The 20695-nt window shown below is 45.3% G+C and overlaps 1 protein-coding gene across 3 annotated transcripts in view; it reads right to left on the bottom strand.

The window, feature by feature from the left end:
* The window catches only part of POLE (DNA polymerase epsilon, catalytic subunit), a 62291-nt gene that overhangs the window by 12964 nt on the left and 28632 nt on the right, over positions 1 to 20695 (bottom strand). For 2 of the 3 annotated variants that reach the window (XM_086347121.1, XM_086347122.1), the window contains exons 26-42: positions 20153 to 20367; positions 18857 to 18959; positions 18325 to 18405; positions 18106 to 18228; positions 11202 to 11414; positions 10723 to 10932; positions 10323 to 10466; positions 8801 to 8941; positions 8495 to 8648; positions 8311 to 8417; positions 7922 to 8098; positions 7616 to 7839; positions 7273 to 7493; positions 6834 to 7038; positions 5475 to 5648; positions 4446 to 4571; positions 1772 to 1904 (exon numbers count right to left, since the gene is read on the bottom strand). In XM_086347121.1, coding sequence (XP_086203247.1) covers positions 1772 to 1904; positions 4446 to 4571; positions 5475 to 5648; positions 6834 to 7038; positions 7273 to 7493; positions 7616 to 7839; positions 7922 to 8098; positions 8311 to 8417; positions 8495 to 8648; positions 8801 to 8941; positions 10323 to 10466; positions 10723 to 10932; positions 11202 to 11414; positions 18106 to 18228; positions 18325 to 18405; positions 18857 to 18959; positions 20153 to 20367 — 2751 coding nt within the window. Of the gene's footprint in view, positions 1 to 1771; positions 1905 to 4445; positions 4572 to 5474; positions 5649 to 6833; positions 7039 to 7272; positions 7494 to 7615; positions 7840 to 7921; positions 8099 to 8310; positions 8418 to 8494; positions 8649 to 8800; positions 8942 to 10322; positions 10467 to 10722; positions 10933 to 11003; positions 11415 to 18105; positions 18229 to 18324; positions 18406 to 18856; positions 18960 to 20152; positions 20368 to 20695 lie in introns of those variants that run through there. The other variant, XM_086347120.1, reaches the window with a different exon arrangement.

Below are 20695 nucleotides of genomic sequence, written 5' to 3'. Positions count from 1 at the left end.
TGAGAACTGATCCTTAGGTAGGTTGATAAGGAGTCCAGGCCCCTCAAGAAGGAGAAAGGGGTCTGGGGCTCTCAAGGAAGAGCAAAGGACAAACAATTTTTTTCTACACTCTTTGTCTTAGTCAATATAACAATGCATCTTGCTCCTTAACAAGAGCCTTCTGACTAATCTTGTTATCTTTAGACATATGTTGTGGGAGTGGGTCTGCTAAGACCTCTCTATTGTTAGTTCTAATCTTATTATCTTATATTGAGGGAGTGGGTCTGGTAAGATCCTTTACTGTAATAAAGTATATAGCTCCCTTGCTAAGACTAGCGAGGAGGGGCACTCTCTGTCCCCTTCTGATGTCTATGTCAGAAGCTTTCTCTGTCCCTTTTTCACTTTAATAAAACTACTACACAAAAGCTCTTGAGTGATCAAGCCTGGTCCCTGGTTCCGAAACTAAATCTTTGGAGACCACGAATCTGACATCGTAAGTTATCAGTTCTACCAAAGATCTAGTTCTGGTGGACGACCCCCTGCCACCCTCCGACTAAGGTCCCCTTTCTATAGAGCACCTTTATTTCAACATCTGAACTCTGACAGCCACCATCCTTATTAAGAGCAGCAACTACTCCTGCCTTCCCCTATTCGTCGACATGGCTGCACTTCCTTCCCTTGCATGTGGTCTCAGTGAGCCTCCCAACTCCAGCACCAAGGGCAGCCTTTGCTTCTGGTCTGCTCTCGGCAGATGGCGACTTCCTTCTGGGGGTGCTCTCCTTCTGACACCTGAGGCCCCACCCCCCCAGCTCCCCAACCCACTGGTAGCTTCCTCCATGGGGACCTGCCCTGGGGGAGCTGTCCTCTCAACTCATACTTACCTCCAGGTGATCTCACCAGCCCCAACTGCCAGGCTCACAGATGACCCCAAGTTTCATGCCCCCCACCCAAGATGCACAGTCACTACCTGACCCCTGCATCTCCACCTGTGCACATTAAGCAAACAATAGGGGCAGCAAACACCACGTGACCCAGATAAGCACGGCTCCCTTCTCCCCACACTTGCTCTCTTGCCCTGCCCACTGGGGTTCACACATCCAGGCGCAGCCCCCTCACATACAACATACACGCTCAGACATCACCCCTGTGTCCCAAGCATCACCCCACTGGCCTGTCCACACCCACTTCAATACCCACCTGAGTCATTCTCCCTGACTCTACCTTGCCCTGCATCCTCCTCTGGGCCGACACTAACTAACTGAGCTCCACTTAGACCTTGACATCCTGCAGTAATGTCCACTCAGGACCCAAGTGGAAGTCAGGCCCTGACACCTGCCCATTCAGAATCTCCCCATCAATAAAAGCCAAGTCTCCATCACAGCCCTCAGGCCCAAGTGGCCTGGTCCCAGCCAGCTCTTTGTCCACATCTGTGACCACTGACCCTGCCTGTGCCATAACTCAAGGCAGCTTCACATCTCGGTCCCATCACCTCCTCGGAGGACTCCTAGACCCCTCATCCACATTGGCTCCTGCCCCAGGCCTCTCTGCCCCTACCAGCTTTGTCTGCCCTGAGCCCTTACTGTTGTCGACGCTGCCATATACATCTACTTGTCTGCTTGTTCATGATCCTTTCCCTTACAGACTTCATGACGTTTACTGCTGCATGACTGGGGCCCAGAACCGTGCCTGGAACTCGGCTTGTGACCATGAAGTGTGCACGGAAGGGACAAAGTGGACCCTTCAAGTTGCTTCAGATTCCAACCTCAGCTCTCCAAGACTGGTTACCTCTTACCTGTCCACAGTGAATCCTAGATGGAACAGTTCCTTTGATTCCACCATAATTAGAGGGATCCATCCAGAGAAGAAATTCCCAGCATCGAGAAAAGGAAATTGTCAAAGAATGGAAGATCTCTTTAGAGTGGATGCTAAAAAGAAGCAAGACAGAAATCGCTTAAATGAAATCAACAGTCTTCCCCTTTTACTCTACTTTCCTTTTTTTTATTATCTGTTCACCCTCTACTTATTTAAAAATGAATTTAAAGTGGATTCACATTTTATCATCCCTCAGGCTTTCTAGGGAAAATGACTGGTGTGGCCACTATGGAGAACAGTATGGAGGTTCCTTAAAAAACTGAAAATGGAGTTACCATATAACCCTGCAATCCCACTCCTGGGCATATAGCCAGAGAAAAACATGGTTCTAAAGGACACACGCAACCAATGTTCACTGCAGCACTGTTTACAACAGCCAAGACATGGAAGCAACCTGAATGTCCATCAACAGAAGAATGGATAAAGATGTGGTACATATAGACAACGGAATATTACTCGACCATAAAAAGAGAATGAAATAACGCCATTTACAGTAACATGAATGGACCTAGAGACTGTCATGATGAGTGAAATATGTGAGAGAAGGAGAAATATCATATGACATCCGTTATATGCAGAATCTAAAAAGAAATGATGTAAATGAACTTATTTACAAAACAGTGACAGACTCACAGACTTAAGAGAACCAACTTATGGTTGCTGGGCGTAAGAGTTGGGAGAAGGGAAGTTAGGGAGCTTGACTGGGAGAGACATGTACACACTACTATATTTAAAATAGATAACCAACAGCACCTACTGTATAGCACAGGGAATTCTGTTCAATGTTACATGGCAGCCTGCATGGGAGGGGAGTTTGGGGGAGAATGGATACATGTATATGCATGGCTGAGTCTCTTTGCTATCTACCTGAAACTATCACAATATTATTAATTGGCTACACTCCAATATAAAATAAAATTTCAAAAACAAATAAAATAAAATGAATTTAAGGTGAATTCACATTATCCCTCAAGCTTCCTAGGGAAAATGATGATAAACATAATACTAAGGAGACATCTGAGGTAACCAGGAGTGGGAAACAGGGACCAGTGTTGAGAGAACGACAGGTGAGAGCTGCAGAGGGAACCCCAGGGAGTACAGTGGCTCGTCCTCCAGCACTTAGCAGAGCACAGATCACACTCGTGTGTGAGAAAAATCACACCAACCTTGAGTACCTGCTCCCACCAGTGTCAGAGCCTCACACATAGGGGCCTGTGGGGCTGTGCTCACAGAAGTCTTGCTTCAACAGAAGTAATAATGAGCCCTAGACTAAACATTGCTCTGGCTCTGACTATAAATCTCAATAAATACCCAAAAGGATCAAACTGTTTTCAAGTAACATAAAGCTCAAGAATATTTACAGGAATGCAAAAGTAGCCGACAGACAAGCCAAGGTTCTTAATGTCTGTCATCCAGTCCTGTATCACCAGGTGGGCAAAGAAGCAGAGAAACACAACAAATGAGAAGAATCTATCAGTTGAAAACAAATCAGAGTTGACATAGATATTATAATGAGCAGAAAAGAACATTAGAACAGTTATAATTGTAGTTATTATAATTGTATTTCATGTGTCAAAAAAAACTAGAAGGAAGACTGAACATGTTAAGCAGACTCTAGAAATGTAGGAGACCCAAATCAAGCTTCTAGAGATGAAAACTATTGTGTCTGAAATAAAAAATATACTGGATGGGATTAATGGCAGATAAAAACTCTAGAAGATCAGTGAGCTTAAAGATATAACAACAGAAACTTATCCAAAAAGAATCACACAAAGGAAAAAAGGGCTTTCAAAAAATATCTATCTACGGGCTTTCCTGGTAGCTCAGTGGTAAGAAATCCATCAGACAACACAGGAGACATGGGTTCCATCCCGGGTAGGTAAGATCCCACATGCTGCAGAGCAACTAGGCCCCTGTACCACAACTACTGAGCCTGTGGTTTAGAGCCCGATAGCCACAATTACTGAGCCCATGAGCCACAACTACTAAAGCTGGTGCACCCTAGAGCCTGCTCCACAACAAGACAAACACTGCAGTGAGAAGCCGGCGCACCACAACCACAGAGCAGTGCCCCTCTCTGCAACTAGAGAAAAGCCCAAGCAGCAGTGAAGACCCAAGGAAAGGGAATGAAAGTGGAGTCGCTCAGTCATGTCCGACTCTTTGCGACCCCACAGACTGTAGCCTACCAGGCTCCTCTGTCCATGGGATTTTCCAGGCAATAGTACTGGAGTGGATTGCCATTTCCTTCTCCAGTGGATTTTCCTGACCCAGGGATCGAACCCAGGTCTTCCGCATTGTAGACAGATGCTTTACCGTCTGAGCCACCAAGGAAGTCAATGAAGACCCAGCACAGTCAAAATAAATAAATAAATAAAATAAAATTATATATATATATATCCATCTGCAATTCTATGCCCAGCAAAAGTATCTTTCAAAAAAAACGGTGAAATAAAGGCTTTTTCAGATACCCAAAGGCAGAAAGGATTTGTTACCAACAGAGCCACACTACAAGATTTGTTAAGGAAGTCTGTCAGCAGCAGGTAAATGGAGCAGATGAGAACATGAGCAAACGAAGGGGACAGGAATGCTGACACCTGTTGGTGATGTACTCCACGTAGGCCAGGGCGTCCTCCACCCGCCGCTTCTTGGTGCAGAGGATGATGCGGTTGAAGTTGGCATAGACGACCGATGACCCCAGGCGCTTGAACTCAGCGATGAGCCTGCAGACCAAGTTCAGAATCAAAGGTCAAAACATCACAGAGAAAACAGTTAATGGTCCCGAAGCAGAACATATACCTAGAACCCAGAAGTAACAAAGAACAAAGAGGTCTGCACGGCCAAACCCTACCACAGACAAAACCATAGACAAAGGTAGGAAAAAATCTGCAACTCATATCACAGAAAAGTGGTTACTTTTTATCTAGGAAGAGCTCATACAGATCAATGAGAAAAACACAAAAGAAAACTATGGAAAAACGGTCAAAGGAAGTCCAATTTCATTCATAATTAGGACTGCAAATTAAGGGTATACCAAGAGAGCATTTTATCCCAGCAGGTTGTTAGTGGGGCTTGGCATGGGGACATGCATTCCCAATCTGGTTCCCAAGAGTTGGTAGTACAGCCAACTGTACAACCTTTACAGGGAGCTGACAATATTGATTCAAATTAGCATTTACCTCTCTCAATTTATCTGAAAATATCCATTAGACCTGCAGCAGTGTTACTTCCTGGAGATTATTCTAGACATGTTTGCATGACCTCATGCACAAGACCATTCCTTGGTTGGTTACCGTGACAACAATAGTTATGGAAGCAGCCGAAACATCCATTAGTGTGGTACATCCACACATAGCTCTCCAAGACCTACTGTTAACGAAGACAAGCGAGGTGCCGAATGATAAGCACAGTGTGCAATGACTTACAAAAAAGCAGCAGAGACTCTGCACCATATAGCGTGTCTCTGGAAGCTGTGACGGCAGCTAAGCTCTTCCTGGGCCCCATCTGATCACTATGGACCACTAGCCTAGAAGTGGACTCTTGATCCAGAGGTGCTGACTAGCCATCTTTCTGGTTTGGGGACCAAGGGATCAGCAAGCCTGGAGAAAGCCACTGGCAGCACTCACTGAAGGAAGAGCTTCTTCATCATGCTGTGCAGCGTGCGGTGCAGGGCAGGGTCGTGCAGCAGCGAGGACGGTGACCGGAGCCAGCGGTAGAAGTGCATCACCTGGTTGTCGGCGTAGACGTTGCGGTACTGCGTGATCTCCTTCACCCAGCCCACCACCATGCTCTTCAGGATCCTGCAGGAGGGGGTTCAGAGGGTGCCCCCCACTGTCGCTGGCACCAGCTCCTCACCATTCTGCTGTCGCCTCTGCGCCCTCTCTTCTCACTGTCCAGACTCCATTCCTCGCCCCTCTGTAACTCATCTGCACCCCCAACTCAACACCACCTTTCCGGCTTTTCCAACAGAGCCAGGACAGAGCTGAGAAGATGTGGGTGCCCTTCAAGGAGGTACCTAACTGCTGCGAGAACCAGAAAGAGACTCACAGCAGAGACCTCAAGGGCCCCCTCTCCCTTATGCCAGTCAGGATCCTAACGGACTGCTTCATCACAACTGCCCCTGGTTAAATCGCCCCAGATGACTCTGCAAACGGTATCACAAAGCCAGTATGATGGTTCTGTCACCTGCAGTCTGACTGCACCACCTTTTGGGACTGAACTGGCTGCTTCTCTGCCCAAACAGTCCTTGGCCCTGACTACACCACGTGCATTTTGGCTGCTGAGGCTTTCTTTCCACAAATCCCCTGGCCTGAAACCCCCTCCCTCCAGTTCTGTCCTCTTTCTGTGAGAAGGCAACAGGGTGGCAGTTGTAGAAAACAGTTCTGGAACCACAAGACTTGCTCTTGAGCACCAACCTTTCCCCTCAGCTGCACTATGGCCACAAGCCTGGGCCTCAGTTTCCTCATTTCTACAATGGGTGACAGCCATCTTGCCTAGTGGGGCTATGCGAGCACATGCTCCCTGCCCGTGCCACCGCTGCAGTTCTCTCCCGATACCCACACCTTACAACTTGCACCACTTTCTGTGTGGCTTTACCCATGTTCATATCCTGCTGTGCACCCCACAGCAGATGCTCGGTGAACACCCACACTCCAAGTAAATTGGCGACTTCTTGCAGGCACACCTCTGGCCATAGGAAGCGGGCCAGAAGGCAGCACCTGCAACTGTTACCGGTACCTGCAGGGCGGCACTTGTGAGTGCCACCCGTGAGCGAAGAAAAGAGTCTGGCCCCGTGCTGGTTTCTGACCAGGCAGAGGGAAGCCCCCCTGACACTGACTTAGCTCTCAGTTTCCAAAACAAGGACAGAGGATAAAAGGATTTCTACTGCTCCTTCTGGAGGCAAACTATTGTTCTGCCTTTGGAGAGCTGAGGGTACAAGAACCAAAGGGCAGGTGACGTTCTCAGGGTGGCAAGCCCCTGGGTACCTGAAGGTGTTGGAGCAGAGGGCTGTCTCGTCATAGCTGGCAGGGGCGCTGGCAGCCTGATTGCCTGTGATCATGTCCTCCAGGGAGGCCTGCTGGATCACATCGAAGCTGATGCCAATGCTGTCGGCCCCCTCCATATCATTGACGTGGTGAGACTGCAGGATGGTGTTGACGGCCAGGTTCTGAATATCCAGTTCCACGCACACTACACACAGACATCACCGCTTGTGCACTGACCCCTCCTGGGTGTGGAGCCTGATCCCAGCAAGCACCATCTCAGAAAAATCACTGCTGCTTAGGGCAGCTGACTGCACAGCTCACACCCACAGAGGCCCCCTGCAGGCTCAGCTCCCAGCCCAATACACCCGAGTGCTCCCACCAGCCCAGAATGGCAACAAACAGCAGGAACAGCAGTCCCTGGTGAGCCTTGCCCACCCACCTGTGGAGTAACAGCCGGAACTGTTGATCTCCACAGGGGCTTGGTCATCAAACTCCATGACGAGCCTGTTGTCGTCAGCCTCCTTCCCACCCAGGTCTGGGCGCGACGTAGGAGAGAGCCAGAGCAGGTGGTTGTGGCGCTGGAGGTGGCGGGCAAAGAAGAGGTCGGAGCCAAAGGTAGAGATGTCCTCAGGCAGATTCCCAACGGGGACGTGGAAGTACCTGCAGGGGCACAGGGTCAACCCCAGGAGTTGAAAATGACTGGGGAATGTCTTCTTGCCCCCAGAGTCCAGTGAGGCCAGTGACAACCAAGATGGCCAGAAGCACCCCTCCCCTCGGCCCACCTGCTCATCTCGAAGGCCTGTGACAGATACGTGTCCAGGTTGAGGTAGTGCCGGATCATGCGCCGGGCTCCGTGGCGCTGCCAGTCCAGGACCCCGTAGCTGATCTTGTCAGCCACGCGGACAGGCACCAGTGGGAATTCCTCCAGGACAGGGATCTCGCCAGTCAGCCTCTTCAGGTCCCAGTTGGACTGAACAGCAATGAGAGTTGGCCCACGGCGCTCCTCCTGAGTGCAGGGAAGGAAGCAGTGAGGTGGACCAGGCCCTGGGGAGGGGGCTCTCACAGCATGGGATCCCGATGGCACTCACTTTGTAGGTCAACAGGAAGCGCTGGATGGCTCTGCAGACGATCTTCAAGTCTGTTTCAGCACGAACTTCAAAAGCGTGTTTCTGTGGGGGCAGAAGCTCAGGGCCCACTTTCTCCAGCAGAAGGCTGTGCTCGGTTGAGTACAGGGCACTGAGGCTGGGCATCTGGTTGCTTCGCACCTAGACAAACAAGGGGTGGGTCAGCCGTCTTCCCGCTGGGAAGGAGGGGCAGCCCTGTGAGTGGACATAGGCGGCAGGGCTACCTCTGCAGATCCACTTCTCACTCTCGCAAGAACAAGGCAGTGGTGGGAGGGAGGAGGGAGCAGGAGCTTCCTGCCCAGGGCTGTGTGCCTCCCCCAGCGAGGCTGTCCCATGGCCTGCCCAGAACTCACCGTATCCAGCACAAACACAGCTGCCTTGCGCTGTGAGGGTATGAAGATGCCAAAGAGAGCCTTGTGGCCCTGTGCGTGGTGGTACAGGTAGATGTGGCGGATGCTGCCTGCAGGAGGACATGGCCTGTCACCCTGAGATGTGCAGGAAGTAGGGCCAAGCAAGGGCAGCCGGCACACGCCATACCTGGTTCCAGGTAGTTGAACTGGGCCAAGGAACGCATCTCCAGGTGCTCAAGAGTGAAGGTTTCTGCTTCCCAGCCTGAAAGGTGCCTCACCAGCTGTTTACTGACCACACACATGCAGCCCAGCTGCACCAGGGCCCGAAACACTAATGGAACCTGGAAGAGGGGCAGTCGGGGCTGTGTGAGGGCTGATGCGGGAAGGCAGAGGCCCAGCTGCTGCTGCTGGCCTGTCCATGCCTCGGCTGGGTTTGTTTCCCTCTATTCCATTTAGGTGGATCCTTGCACCGTTCAGCTGGGAAAATAATCACCTGAGTCTCATACACGCCCTCGATGTCTGGCGCCGCCAGCTCAGTGTTGATCTCGTTGATATGTTCTTGGTACATGTCCTCTGGCACCGAGTATTCGTAGAGGTTGTAGACCATATTGGAGCGAGGAAGGACTCGATTCACCTGGTGACACCATGTGACAGTGACCTCACCCCACAACTGAGCTAAGTGGTAACGTTTGCAGCAATGCACAGGCAAACACATGTGCACACACTCTTATACACATACATGCATTGTTTAAACAGTCCTAGGATGTCTGCACACAACCAGAGAGTAAAGTCCTATAGCCCATTTCTCCCTATCAGTAAAATTAAAAGGTCTGGGCCTGGCTTCAAGAAGCCGCCTGAGGCTTCAAAAAGTAGACAAGTTCCCAGACTGTGAGGGGCAGGTGCTCCTGCTACATTTTCCTCTGTTCTCTCCTGGGTGTAACCTAAGGGTGCAGGAAGCAAAAACCCAGAGAGAAGCTATGTTTTCGTGGACAGAAGACTAGGAATGGAACCCCTGTCCAGCCAGTGTGGGTACCTTGGCGAGGAGGGAGCAGGAGAGGGATGCCTCAAGGGGAAAACACCCTAAAGGAAGGATGTTCTACTCACTCACATCACACACATCTAAGAAAGCTCAGAATCCTAGATCATTTGTTCTCTGTTGCCCACTCCTTCCCTGTCCTCTTCCAGGATCCACATTCTGCTGAATCTTCTGGTGGGAACTGGATTTCACCTTTTCCAGAAGCATCCTCTGTATAGCTGCCAGTTACAAATACTCTAGTCTCATCTCCTCAATCAGATGTCATTTGCTCAGTAAATGATCCCTGGGCAGAGCTAACTGGGAGCTCGGATGGAGACACTGGGCAGGAGCCTCTGAGGACGCCCCAGCTGAGAGGAGGACCACCTGCTGTAGGATTCCACATATGTGAAATGTCCACGGCAGGCTAACCTAGAGGCAGAATCTGGACCAGTGCTTACTGAGGGCTGGGAGAGGGGAAAGGCTGCTAAGGGGCTGGGGTTTCTTTGTGGGGTGGTGAAAATGTTCTAAGATTGACAGGGGAGATGGCCGCATAACTCTGAATACACTAAATGCCACTGAGTCGTATACTTTGAGAGAGCTGTATGGCATATGAATTATACCCCAATAAAGCTGTTCACATCAGAAGAACCTATGGAGACAGAGCCCGCAGCCTCTGACAAACGTCCACCTAGCGCTTTCCCTGCTACATGGACAACAGATACAAGAGATGGTCCACCAAGACAATGATACCCGCAGCTTCCTCACTGAGCATTCACTCAGTGCTCCACAGCATCATTTCAATTAATTTTTGCAGCATCCCAAGAAGGTTCTCAGGAGAGATAGAGGCACCAGAACACCTTGCTCAAGGTCACAAAGCTCACATGGTCTTTGTATCTGCAAAGGCTGAATCTGTATGTGGCCTCTGCCATAGTGGAGGCAACCTCAGAGGCTGAGCAGGCCGCTGACCTCAGTGACCAGAAACAAGAGCTGCCCCCCGTACCTTCCGATAGGAAGGGCCCTCCTCCGCTTTGGCCACCCGCTGGTTCACGTAGAACACCCGGGGAATGTTCAGCTTGATGCAGTGCAGGTCACTGCCGATGACAGCCCATACCCTGAACAAGCCAGCCTGGCTGGTCTCACTGATCTGAAAAGGAAACACAGATCGTATAGCACTCCATGTCTCACCCTGTCACAGAAAGCACTCAATACCTGTGCACAGGCCATCTCCCAGGTGGCCTCCAGAACCAGCTCCTTTACAGAGGCACACAGGTAAAGCCCTGCCCCTTCTGCCCCACTCCAGACCAGGTCCCCAGGATCGTGAGCTGGTCAAATACCCCTTCCCATCAGCCATGCTCCTGCCCTCAGGGGTGTCCTGCCCTCCCTCTGATCACTGTCTGCACCTGCACAATCTGCCATGGAAGGTCCAGAATGCTGCGAGCTGTTCTTCGAAAGAAGCCCCCCAGTCCTGTGGAGGGCCCCTCTCGGATGGCCCCAGGCCTTGGTGTGCCCTCTGCCCCCTCCAGACGCCGCCTCTTCTTGTGAGCAAGGCGCTGTTGAGCCTGCAGCTGCCACTTCTTCTTGTGGAATTGGAGCCAGACCAGCCACTCTTCCTGGGACAGGTCAAGAGGAGGAGATGGCAAACAGAGCTGAGCATACAGTGAAACAGAAACACCCTTCCACAGCAACTAAATCTCACAGCTCCCAAGCTCTGTAAGATCTGGGCACATCATACCAACTTCCTCAGGGGTCAAGCCCCATTTCTAGGCCCCTGCACTACTCAGGAGACCCCACAGGGAGATGGCTTGTCACAGGTTAGGCCTGACCAGCATCCCTGCTCCCCTCTCCCACCAGCCACTCCAGACTCCCTGAGAATTCTTGCCTGGGTGGTTCCAAGTGCCGGAGGCTGCCCCAAAACCTCCTGCCAGGGCATCGTCAGCTCCAGGTCCTGCGATCCCTCTTGCCTCTCACAGTGGATACGCTTTCTCTTGGTAGCAATAGGCACTGCCGAGTGAGGTGGCTTTGTGAGGCCAAAGTCCTCCATGTCGGGGGAGCCAAGGCTTTGGGAACCTTCTGAAGCTTGGGCCATGCCCACCTGCAAAGATCCAAAGGAGCCTTAAAATAGCTCTCTCTCTTGATAAATCTCCCTTCTAGAAACCCACCCAAAGTGAACTCCTAAATAAAGTAAAATACTTGAACACACTCATTTACAGACTAACCTATTCTTTTAATATTTTAAAAAATCCATTTATTTGGCTATGCCAGGTCTTAGTTGTGGCATGCGGGATCTTTTTAGTTGCAGCATGCAAACTTTTAGTTGTGGTACGTGGGAGCTAACTTCCTGACCGGGGATGGAATCCGGGCCCCCTGCAGTGGGAGCAAAGAGTCTTAGCCACTAGACCACCAGGGAAGTCCCAAACTAACCTACTTTTAAACTTTTAACAGTGAAAAGGTCAGAAAGAAAACGTCACTTGGGTACCACCATTACAAAGTGAATGTTATATTTTTCTGTGTTTGCTTCAGAATCCTCTCCTTTTAATAAGAAATATTGTAAAACATAGGTAAAGGACTCCTCTTTCTCAAGCCCAGCCCCCAAGTGTCTATCACTCCCCGCACATTTTGTACTTTTACTCTGAATCTATAAACCCATAAACTGTTCCTTTCAGCTGCAGTTTTATATGAATAGAGGTACATGGTACACATACTGTGACTTCCTTTCTTTACTCAATGATACATTTTTGAGATTGATCCCTGTTGATACATGTGGACACTGTCCATTCATTCTAACTGTAGAATACTCTATTATGCATATAAACCAGCTGACCTATCCATGATATTCTAAAATGACGAACTGTTCATTTCCACTCTTTCAGAACCAGAAACTGGGTTCAACAACCATCCTTTCACGTGCTGCCTGAAGACCTGTGCTTACACTCCCATCAGAAATACAGACAAGATCCTATTTCCCCACGTGTTAACACCTGATGTCACCACACTCATTTTTTTTGCTGTGATGTGGTATCTAAATATTTGATTTTCCATTTACCTAATCAACAGTGGGGTTGACCCTGGGGTAGACAGTCTTCTAAAATGACCCCAATGACCCCAACTCCAGTTGTTCATGCCCTGTATGACTCTCCTGAGTATGGGCTGGACCGTGACTGACCTGCCTTTAATGAAGAGATTACAACAAAAGTGACAGGACGCCATTCTGAGACTAGACTATAAAATACAGTGACCTCTGCACTGCGGGCACCCGCTCTGGCTGATATCTAGGGCCTGCTCTGGAGTCAGCCGCCAGGCTGTGAGCTGTCCTGTGGAGAGGCCCGTGGAGCCAGGAACGAGTACGGCTCGACCAGAGTGAGCTTGGGAGCACATCCCTCCTCACCTCCTGGGGAGGCCTTCATATGGGAGCACAGCCCTGGCTGACACCTGACTGCAGTCTGCAGGAGACCCTGGGCCAGGGGACCTGGATAAGCTGTGCCCAGATTCCAGACCCACAGGGCTCAAAAAGTGCAAGATAATAATAAACCCATGATATTTAAGCTTCCAGGTTCTGGGATCACTTGCTACACAGTAAACAGAAAAATAACATACGTGTTTATGGATCATTTCTAATTTTGTACATTTTAAATATCTTCTTTGAATTGTGACTTTTCTCTTCCTTTTATGGTGACTTCTGTGTTAGAAAAAAGTTTGTTTTTTAATTACAAAAGTAACAGAAGTATAGTAATGAACACCCATGTTCTTATAATGCAAATTCAGTAAACACCAACATTTTGCCTTTCTTGTTTCAGACTACAGAAAATTTATATTTTAATTAACTGAATTTATTGGTCTTTTCTTTTGCGATGTGTGTTTTTTAGTTATGACTTAAGAAGCTCTTTCTACCCCAGCATCATAAAGATAGCCTCCTGTGCCTTTTCCCCAAAGAGTTCTCTTTTTTCAACTTACATCTTTATTTGGAATTTGTTTTCATACTCTGTGAGATAGCTACTTTCTCCTTAAAATATGAAAAAACATTTTCCCCAGCATCATTTATTGAATAAGCACTCTATTCTCCTTAATAGTGTATAACACTACCTCTGTGATAGACCAAGCTCCCAGGTGCGTTGGGATCAGTTTCTAGGGTCCCTATTAGTAGTTCCACTGTTACATGGTCTTGCTTTAATAAGAGTAAGTTTTGTTACACACTAAGACAAACTTCCCCTTTTTAATCTTCAAAATTGTTTTCGTTTTTCTTATCCTTGTTCTTCACATGAATTTTAGGATTGTCAAGTTAACCCAGATGACTTCACCTAGGCCCCTGTTCTGGTGTGCATTTAGTGTGAGCTTTTGCCTGCCTGTGCTACTCTTACTTGTAAAGCTAGAGCACCCAAGTTTCTGCCTTCTGGAATACAGAGAAATAGTTTCACCCCTATGCTACCCTTATTCTGTAGTTACTCTAATGACAGCCAGTGGGGTTCTTAAAGTCGGCAGTATTCTCCCCTAATTTAAATGGTTGAAAGAGGGGAAGTAAAAGAACATGCTATTTCTTTTATGATAGAGAAAATTGGCCAGTTTAAATTACTTGTTTGTATTTCCTTTTAATCAAAATACTGTTCAATTTGTTTTTTATAGACAAGAAAAAATATTTTGCGTAAATTGACTCCCACTGTTGAAAACAGGATGTTTTAGATGGAACCATTAGAGCTTCAGACTCAATCTTTTCCTAAATAAAAAACATTAAAGCCTCATGTCTGAAATATATTTAAAAATTTTTTTTCTGGATTTAAAGAATTATAGATAAACAGATACCTCTCTGTGATTTTAAGTACTTAGAGAGTGAAGAAAAATTATCACCTAAAATATACTCATCAATATAAGATAAGCAGAAATCTTAACCTGGCAGCCATTCCACCATTGCTATGACACTGTCCTCTAGTTCATGGTAGGTTTATTTTTTTACTTTTGCAGAAGAAACTTTAGTAAGCTAGAACTGGAAGGTACTTTAACTTTTTGTATATATATATTTTTGTTTTCTTTAATGAAGGCTCAATTACTTGAAATGTAAAAGCATTCTCTGAATACAAATGAAAAAGTGACGTGTTAAATCATTATTGCTTTGTGTCCATCTTTGTGGATTAAAATAGTCTATCCTCTTTGTATTTTTCACCTACAAAATTGGCAAGCTAGCAAAAAATTTTTTGTTTTTTTAAACTGGGAGAGAGGAGACCTGCCCAGTTATCAAATCTCTTTATGTGTTAAAAGCCTATCTTCTGCAAAACTGACTTAGCAGACAAGTTGAATTTAAAATGGACTGTGAAGTAGGCTGTAAATTGTAGAGTAATCTAAATTTTTTTTAACATCAGTCACTGACTTAAATAATGTGTTGAAAACCAAGATAAAAGAAAATGCACCTAAAAACTAATTAAATGTGTCTGTGGTCACCAAGTCAAGGTGGTATTGATCTGTGTTAATAAGAGTAACTTATTGCCCAGCTTACGAATAAATTCCAGAATATCCAATTAAAAAAAAAAAAAGAAAACTTTTTGTAGATATTTTAACTGAAATTACACTGAATTTTACAAATTACCTTGGGGCAAATCACCCCAAGGATTCTAATATTGAATCTTTTCATCCATGAACATGGTATGTCTCCTTTTTTATTTAGGTGAATTTCTCTACTCTTCAATAAAGTTGTATAATTTTTTTCCATGAAAGTTTTACACACATTTTGTTACTATGATTTATTCCTTGGTATATTATTTGCCATCATTGATAAATAGCACCTTTCAAACAATACTTTCTAAGGAATTCTCTAGTGGTCCAGTGGTTAAAACTCTGCGCTTCCTTTGCAGAGGGTGCAGGTTCAATACCTGGTTGGGAAACAAAGATCCTGCATGCCACATAGCCAAAATAAAAAAAAAAAAAAATTAATCAATTTTTAAAAATTCCTAATTGTCTCTAATATAAAAGAAAGATATAGGTTTTTATATACGAGCTTTGTATCTAATGACCTTGTTGAAACGTCTTAAGTTAAAATAATTTTGGGGTTCCTTACATTTTCTGTGTTGTTATATTTACCTTCAAATGATGTTTTATATCTTTCTATCCTTAAAATTTAACTTCTTTTTCTTGTTGAATTATGCCAGCCAGGAGTTCCAAACAATTTTGAATAGAAGTGGTGGTAACTAACAGGCATCCATCTCCTCTTCTTCACTTCAATGATTCTAATGTTGTGCCATTAAATATGATGCGTGCTATTGAGTTTCAACAGATGGACTTTATCAGAGAAATATATCGTCTTTTCTGATTTTGACTGTTCAAAGTTTTATCATGCACAGACATTCAAGTTTATCAAATGTTCTTTCTTGACTCTATTGAAAATGACACCTTAAGTCTTCTCTTTGTGATGAATTGATTTTTCCTAAAATGAACTAAATTAGCAGATTTCTGAAGTTAACACCTGCCATTCCTTGCATAAATCATACTTGGACACAATGTTACTGTCTTTACACAGTACAAAATTTAGTTTGTTAGTATTTTTGTACCTATAGTTCTATCTGCCAATGGCCTTCCTTTTCCTGGCTTGTTAGTTTGTTACCAGGGTAATAAAAGTTATAAAGATTACCAAATGAGCTAGTGAAAGTGAAGTCGCTCAGTCCTGTCCGACTCTTTGCGACCCCATGGACTGTAGCCTATCAGGATCCTCCGTCCATGGAATTCTCCAGGCAAGAGTGCTGGAGTGGATTGCCATTTCCTTCTCCAGGGGATCTTCCCAACCAGGAATCGAACCCGGGTGTCCTGCATTGCAGGCAGACTCTTTACCGTCTGAGCCACCAGACGAAACCAACCAAATGAGCTAAGGACCTTCTTTTTTTTTAATTCTCTGGAATCATTTGTTTAAAAAGTTTGGTAGGGGGCTTCCCTGGTGGCTCAGTGGTGAAGAATCTGCCTGTCAAAGCAAAGGACACAAGTTTGATCCCTGGTCTGGGAGGATCCCACATGCTGTGGAGCAGTTAGATTCCTGTACCACAACTAGTGGCACTCTAGGTCCCAGGAGCCCCAAGTACTGAGCCCATGTCCCTAGAGGCCATGCTCTGCAACTAGAGAAGCTGCCGCATTGAGAAGCCTGCATACCACAATGAAGAGTAGCCCCGCCACCTGCCACAACTAGAGAAGTCCACATGTAGCAACGAAGACCCAGCAGTACCAAAACAAATTTTTTTTTAAAGTTTGATAAAATCCCTCTGAGAAACCATTTGGGCCCAGTATTTGTTTCTTTTTAATGCCTGAAGTTCTAATCAGTTCTTCTATTGTTTCTTAGGCTAATTTGAATAACTCTTCTAGGATATTGCCCATTCCATCTAAGTTTTCCAATTGTTTAGGAAAGATAATTCAGTCTTTATTTTTTTTAGACTTTATAATAGCTGCACTGATAATGTTTCATTAACATAAAACCTGAAATATCTACCTTGACAAAGATTTATCTATTTCATCAGTCTTTTCAAATATAAAGGTTTTGCCTTTATTGTTTCATTCATTGCTGCTCTTGCCTTTATAACTTCTTTCTACTTTCTTGGTTTCTACTGTTTCTGAATTTTTCAGTTGGAAGTTACTTAATTTTCTATTGGTTTTTCTTTTCTATATATTAAAATAGATTATGTGCTATTTATAGTCTTCTTTAGTTGCAAACTACAAATTTTAATAGTATTTTCATTTAGTATTTCTAATTTGCATTGTGACTTCTTGACCCATGAGTTATTTATAAATATATTTCTTTATGGTTTTCAAACAACAAGATCTGTATATATATAAATTATTTGGAATCTGTTACAATTTGCTTTGCAGCATTCAGTCTTATTTTAGGTGTTCTTAAAAAGAATGTGTATTCTTTAATTACTGAGTGCAAAGCTCTATTTGTTAACTAAATCTAGTTAGCAATTCTGTCATTCTAACCTTACATATTTTTACTAGTTTTTGGTCTGCTTGATCAATCGAGAGATGTGTTAAAATCCTAAACTGATTAGATGTCAATTTTTTTCTAATAGTTAAGTAAATTTTCACATTATTTAATTTGAAGCTAAACTATTAGAATTACTAAATATTTCTAGTGAAATTTGACTACTACTTTAATAGTAGTATTTAATACTATCGTTATCATTACTAATACTTTTTAATTTTTTTTTTGGTCTTGCATTAATATAGCTACATCAGCTTTGCTTTGCTTAATATTTACTTGATATATATGTTTTTGCATCCTTCTAATTTTTGTGAGCCCTTTTAGGTATAACTCATGAAAATAACTGATTTTAAAATTCAGTCTGAGGATCTGGTTTTTAGCAGGTGAGTTTGTATACTGCTCTGGTTTAAAGCTCAGTTTCCATTTTTAGCATCTGAGAATTTTCTTCTTGCTCTTCTGATTTTAGCTATGCTTTTCATTACACTGGTCTTCAGTATTTTTTTGCATTTCTAACAGCTTTTTTTATAGTTTAGAAAACTGAAGTCTCAAGGTGAAGTGATGCATTCCAAGTTACTGAGTCTATTTAGTACATCATATATGTAGATAGTTTTTCATCCTAAAGTGATGCATTACAAAGCTTCCTATCACAGAAGAACACAGAAGAACTAAAGGGTTAAGTATCAAGATACGTATTTTTGGAAAGAAAAAAACATTCCAGATGCTTGAATGGAAGTATCCAAAATGATGAGCAGCAGTATGGAGACTGGTGCCTGTGCGCCCACAGGACCCAGCCCAGCCCCGACTGTCACAGCCTCTGTTGTCCTGGGCCAGGCCCCATTACCTGTCTCTTGCCCTCAAGGACGAAGAGCTCACTGATCTTCTTCTGCTTGTAGACGTCATTTTTCTCTAGCAGTTTTTTGTGCAGCCAGTCAGGGTGTTTGACACGCGGTACTGGGTTCTTCACCTACACGAAGGCGATACTAATCACTTGTCTGACTCTGTTAGTTTAATCAGGTCCAGGTTTCACACTGGGCTCTGTTTCTGCTGGTCTCAGCCTCACCTGCTGCAGGGCCGCAGGGATCGTGATGATCTTCTGTATGGCACTCCCCAGCCGCTCAATGTAGTAGTCCCAATCCAGAATCTGAGCATGCAGGAAACCAGCAACGGAGTGCATGAGAAAAGCAGAAGAGCAGCAACACACCATGCCAAGCACTGTGCTGAATGCTTCATGTGTTTTATTTAATCCTCTTAGAAATTCTATGCTGAAAGGCCCCATTTCACAGAGGAGGAAATGGAAGTGGAGAGGATAAATGATCCCCCAGGATCAGAGCAAGTAAAGGAGCCAGCAGTAGAACCTTGTGCCAGACCCCAAGCCTTAGTCCATCCCAGAGAAGAGTTAAAAAGGCTTCCCCAGCATCTAGCTTTTCCAGGTTTTCCCTAAAGTGTAACTATTTCTTCATTCATTCCATAATAGAAAAGAGGAAATCAAGAGTGAAGTCTCCAGACAAAAACATGACCCGAGTCTGGGATTCTCTGCCCTATCTAGTTTTCCTCCTCAATTTCTAAGAGTAGGAAAAAAAATCAGCACTCACTGTCCGAATATCAAAGTCCTGAAGGGAAGAACTCTTTAGCCATTTTCGGAGAAAGTGCTTCCTCACAGTGGGCTCTGCCTGGAAAATGGCCAGTGGAATGGCTCTGGTCGAGAAGAGATAAAAAACTCACAAATGTGAAAATCTCCTGTAGTTTACATGGAACTAAGTACTTATGACCTACTTTGTAACCTATGCTTTTAGTTCATGTAGTTATTTTGTATAAACTATACCTGTATCTGATGTTTATCATAATAAATATTAATACTTCATATTAAAATGTCATGATTTCGTGCACCACCCCTCACCATTGGCCACCTGGTGTATGTCTGACCATTGTTATCAGAGCTATTTACAGATGTCTTTACATAAATTATATATTCATGTGCATGTATATAAATAAACATTAAAAATGTTATTCTCTGAGTAAAATATAGACAGAGACCACCGCTTGCCTGAAAATGAAACCAGTTTTCACATCACTAGCAAAGCAACACGGCAACTGTCACTACCCCTCTTTCTCTCACTGGAAGAAGTATTTGTTATTTTGAAATATCATAAAGAAACTTAGAAAGAACAGAAACCTGTGCACTCACCACCTAGTTCTATCAAACCGGCCATGCCATTTTCATGTCATGGATGAAAAATAAAGATGATGATGAAGTCCCCTGTGTAGCTCTGTCGACCCTCCTAATATAGAAGTGAATACAGTGTTTATCTTGGTGCGTATCAATCCCCTACGTGCTTTTATAGTACTCCTACTGTACTTTCCCTGTGTGTAAACTTAAATAGACAGAAGTACACTCTGCCTTCACGCATCACCCTGCTTTTCTTGCTGTCAGTGTGATAACATGTAGCTGTGGTTCAATAATCCCAACTCGAGAAGTGCAGCATCAGTCTGCTTGTGTGTGAGTGACCCAGAGCTCTGTCCTAAACCTGAACTGAACCTTGTGTTGTGCTCACTGTAGCAGACCCTTCAAGACATTCCCACTGCCCTATGCCTGACTGAGAGGGTACTCTCAGTCTGCCCACCCAAGAACCCATATTCTCTGGGCTCTGAGTGGACAAGCTCACTATACCCTCTCAGGATTCCCACCAGGGCCCCAGCAGCCTTCCCAGCATCTGCTCTAAAGGAAGTCCAAGGTCTGGTTCCTCCCTCTTCTGAGTCCTGACTACCCCTGCTCTGTTTAAGGAAGCTCATCTCTCTATGGAGGGACACAGGCTCTACAGAAGATGCAGGTTTTCAGAGAGCAACCAAGACCCTTAAGGAATTCCTTCCTTGACACTGGAAACCCTTACCTCTCTGTGACTGGAGACCCCTCAGGCTTCCGGGAGATGATGTAGCGGCAGCTCAGCCCTGCATCCTTCACCATCTGATCTCCCAGGAACTCAGCCAGGCGCTTGGCCGTGCTGATGGATGTCGACTTCTGCTCCCCATAATCTTCCAGCTTCCGAGACATGGAACGGTTCTCGGAGATCAGCTCGAACAGTTCGGAATCAGGCATGTTAGCTGCCTGGAGAGAGAGGCAACGAGCAAAAATATCATACAGAGGAAGGGAGCACCAGCCTGAGCTCACCCAAGACTTTCTCCATGTGAAACTGCGTTTATCTAACCTGATGAGCTGAAGGCAGTGGTGTAAAAGGGCTGTCTCATACCACTGCACAGCAACACACCACACACAAAACCTTAACTTTTATTAAACTGTGCAGGAAAATATCAAGAAACATTTATTGAGCTTTTAGTACCAGGACTGCAGAATAATAGGAAAGACAAAGAATTGATTTTTGTCCTAAAAGGAAGAGAAAGACAGGGAAAGGAGGAGCCAGGAGGGAGAAAAGAAG

Source organism: Bos grunniens, chromosome 17 (assembly GCF_055505025.1).
Source record: "Bos grunniens cultivar Pamir isolate PY7600 chromosome 17, Bosgru_T2T1.0, whole genome shotgun sequence".
NCBI lineage: Eukaryota > Metazoa > Chordata > Mammalia > Artiodactyla > Bovidae > Bos > Bos grunniens.
Note: the sequence above shows the minus strand (reverse complement) of the source record. Positions and strands in the feature narration are given on the sequence as shown.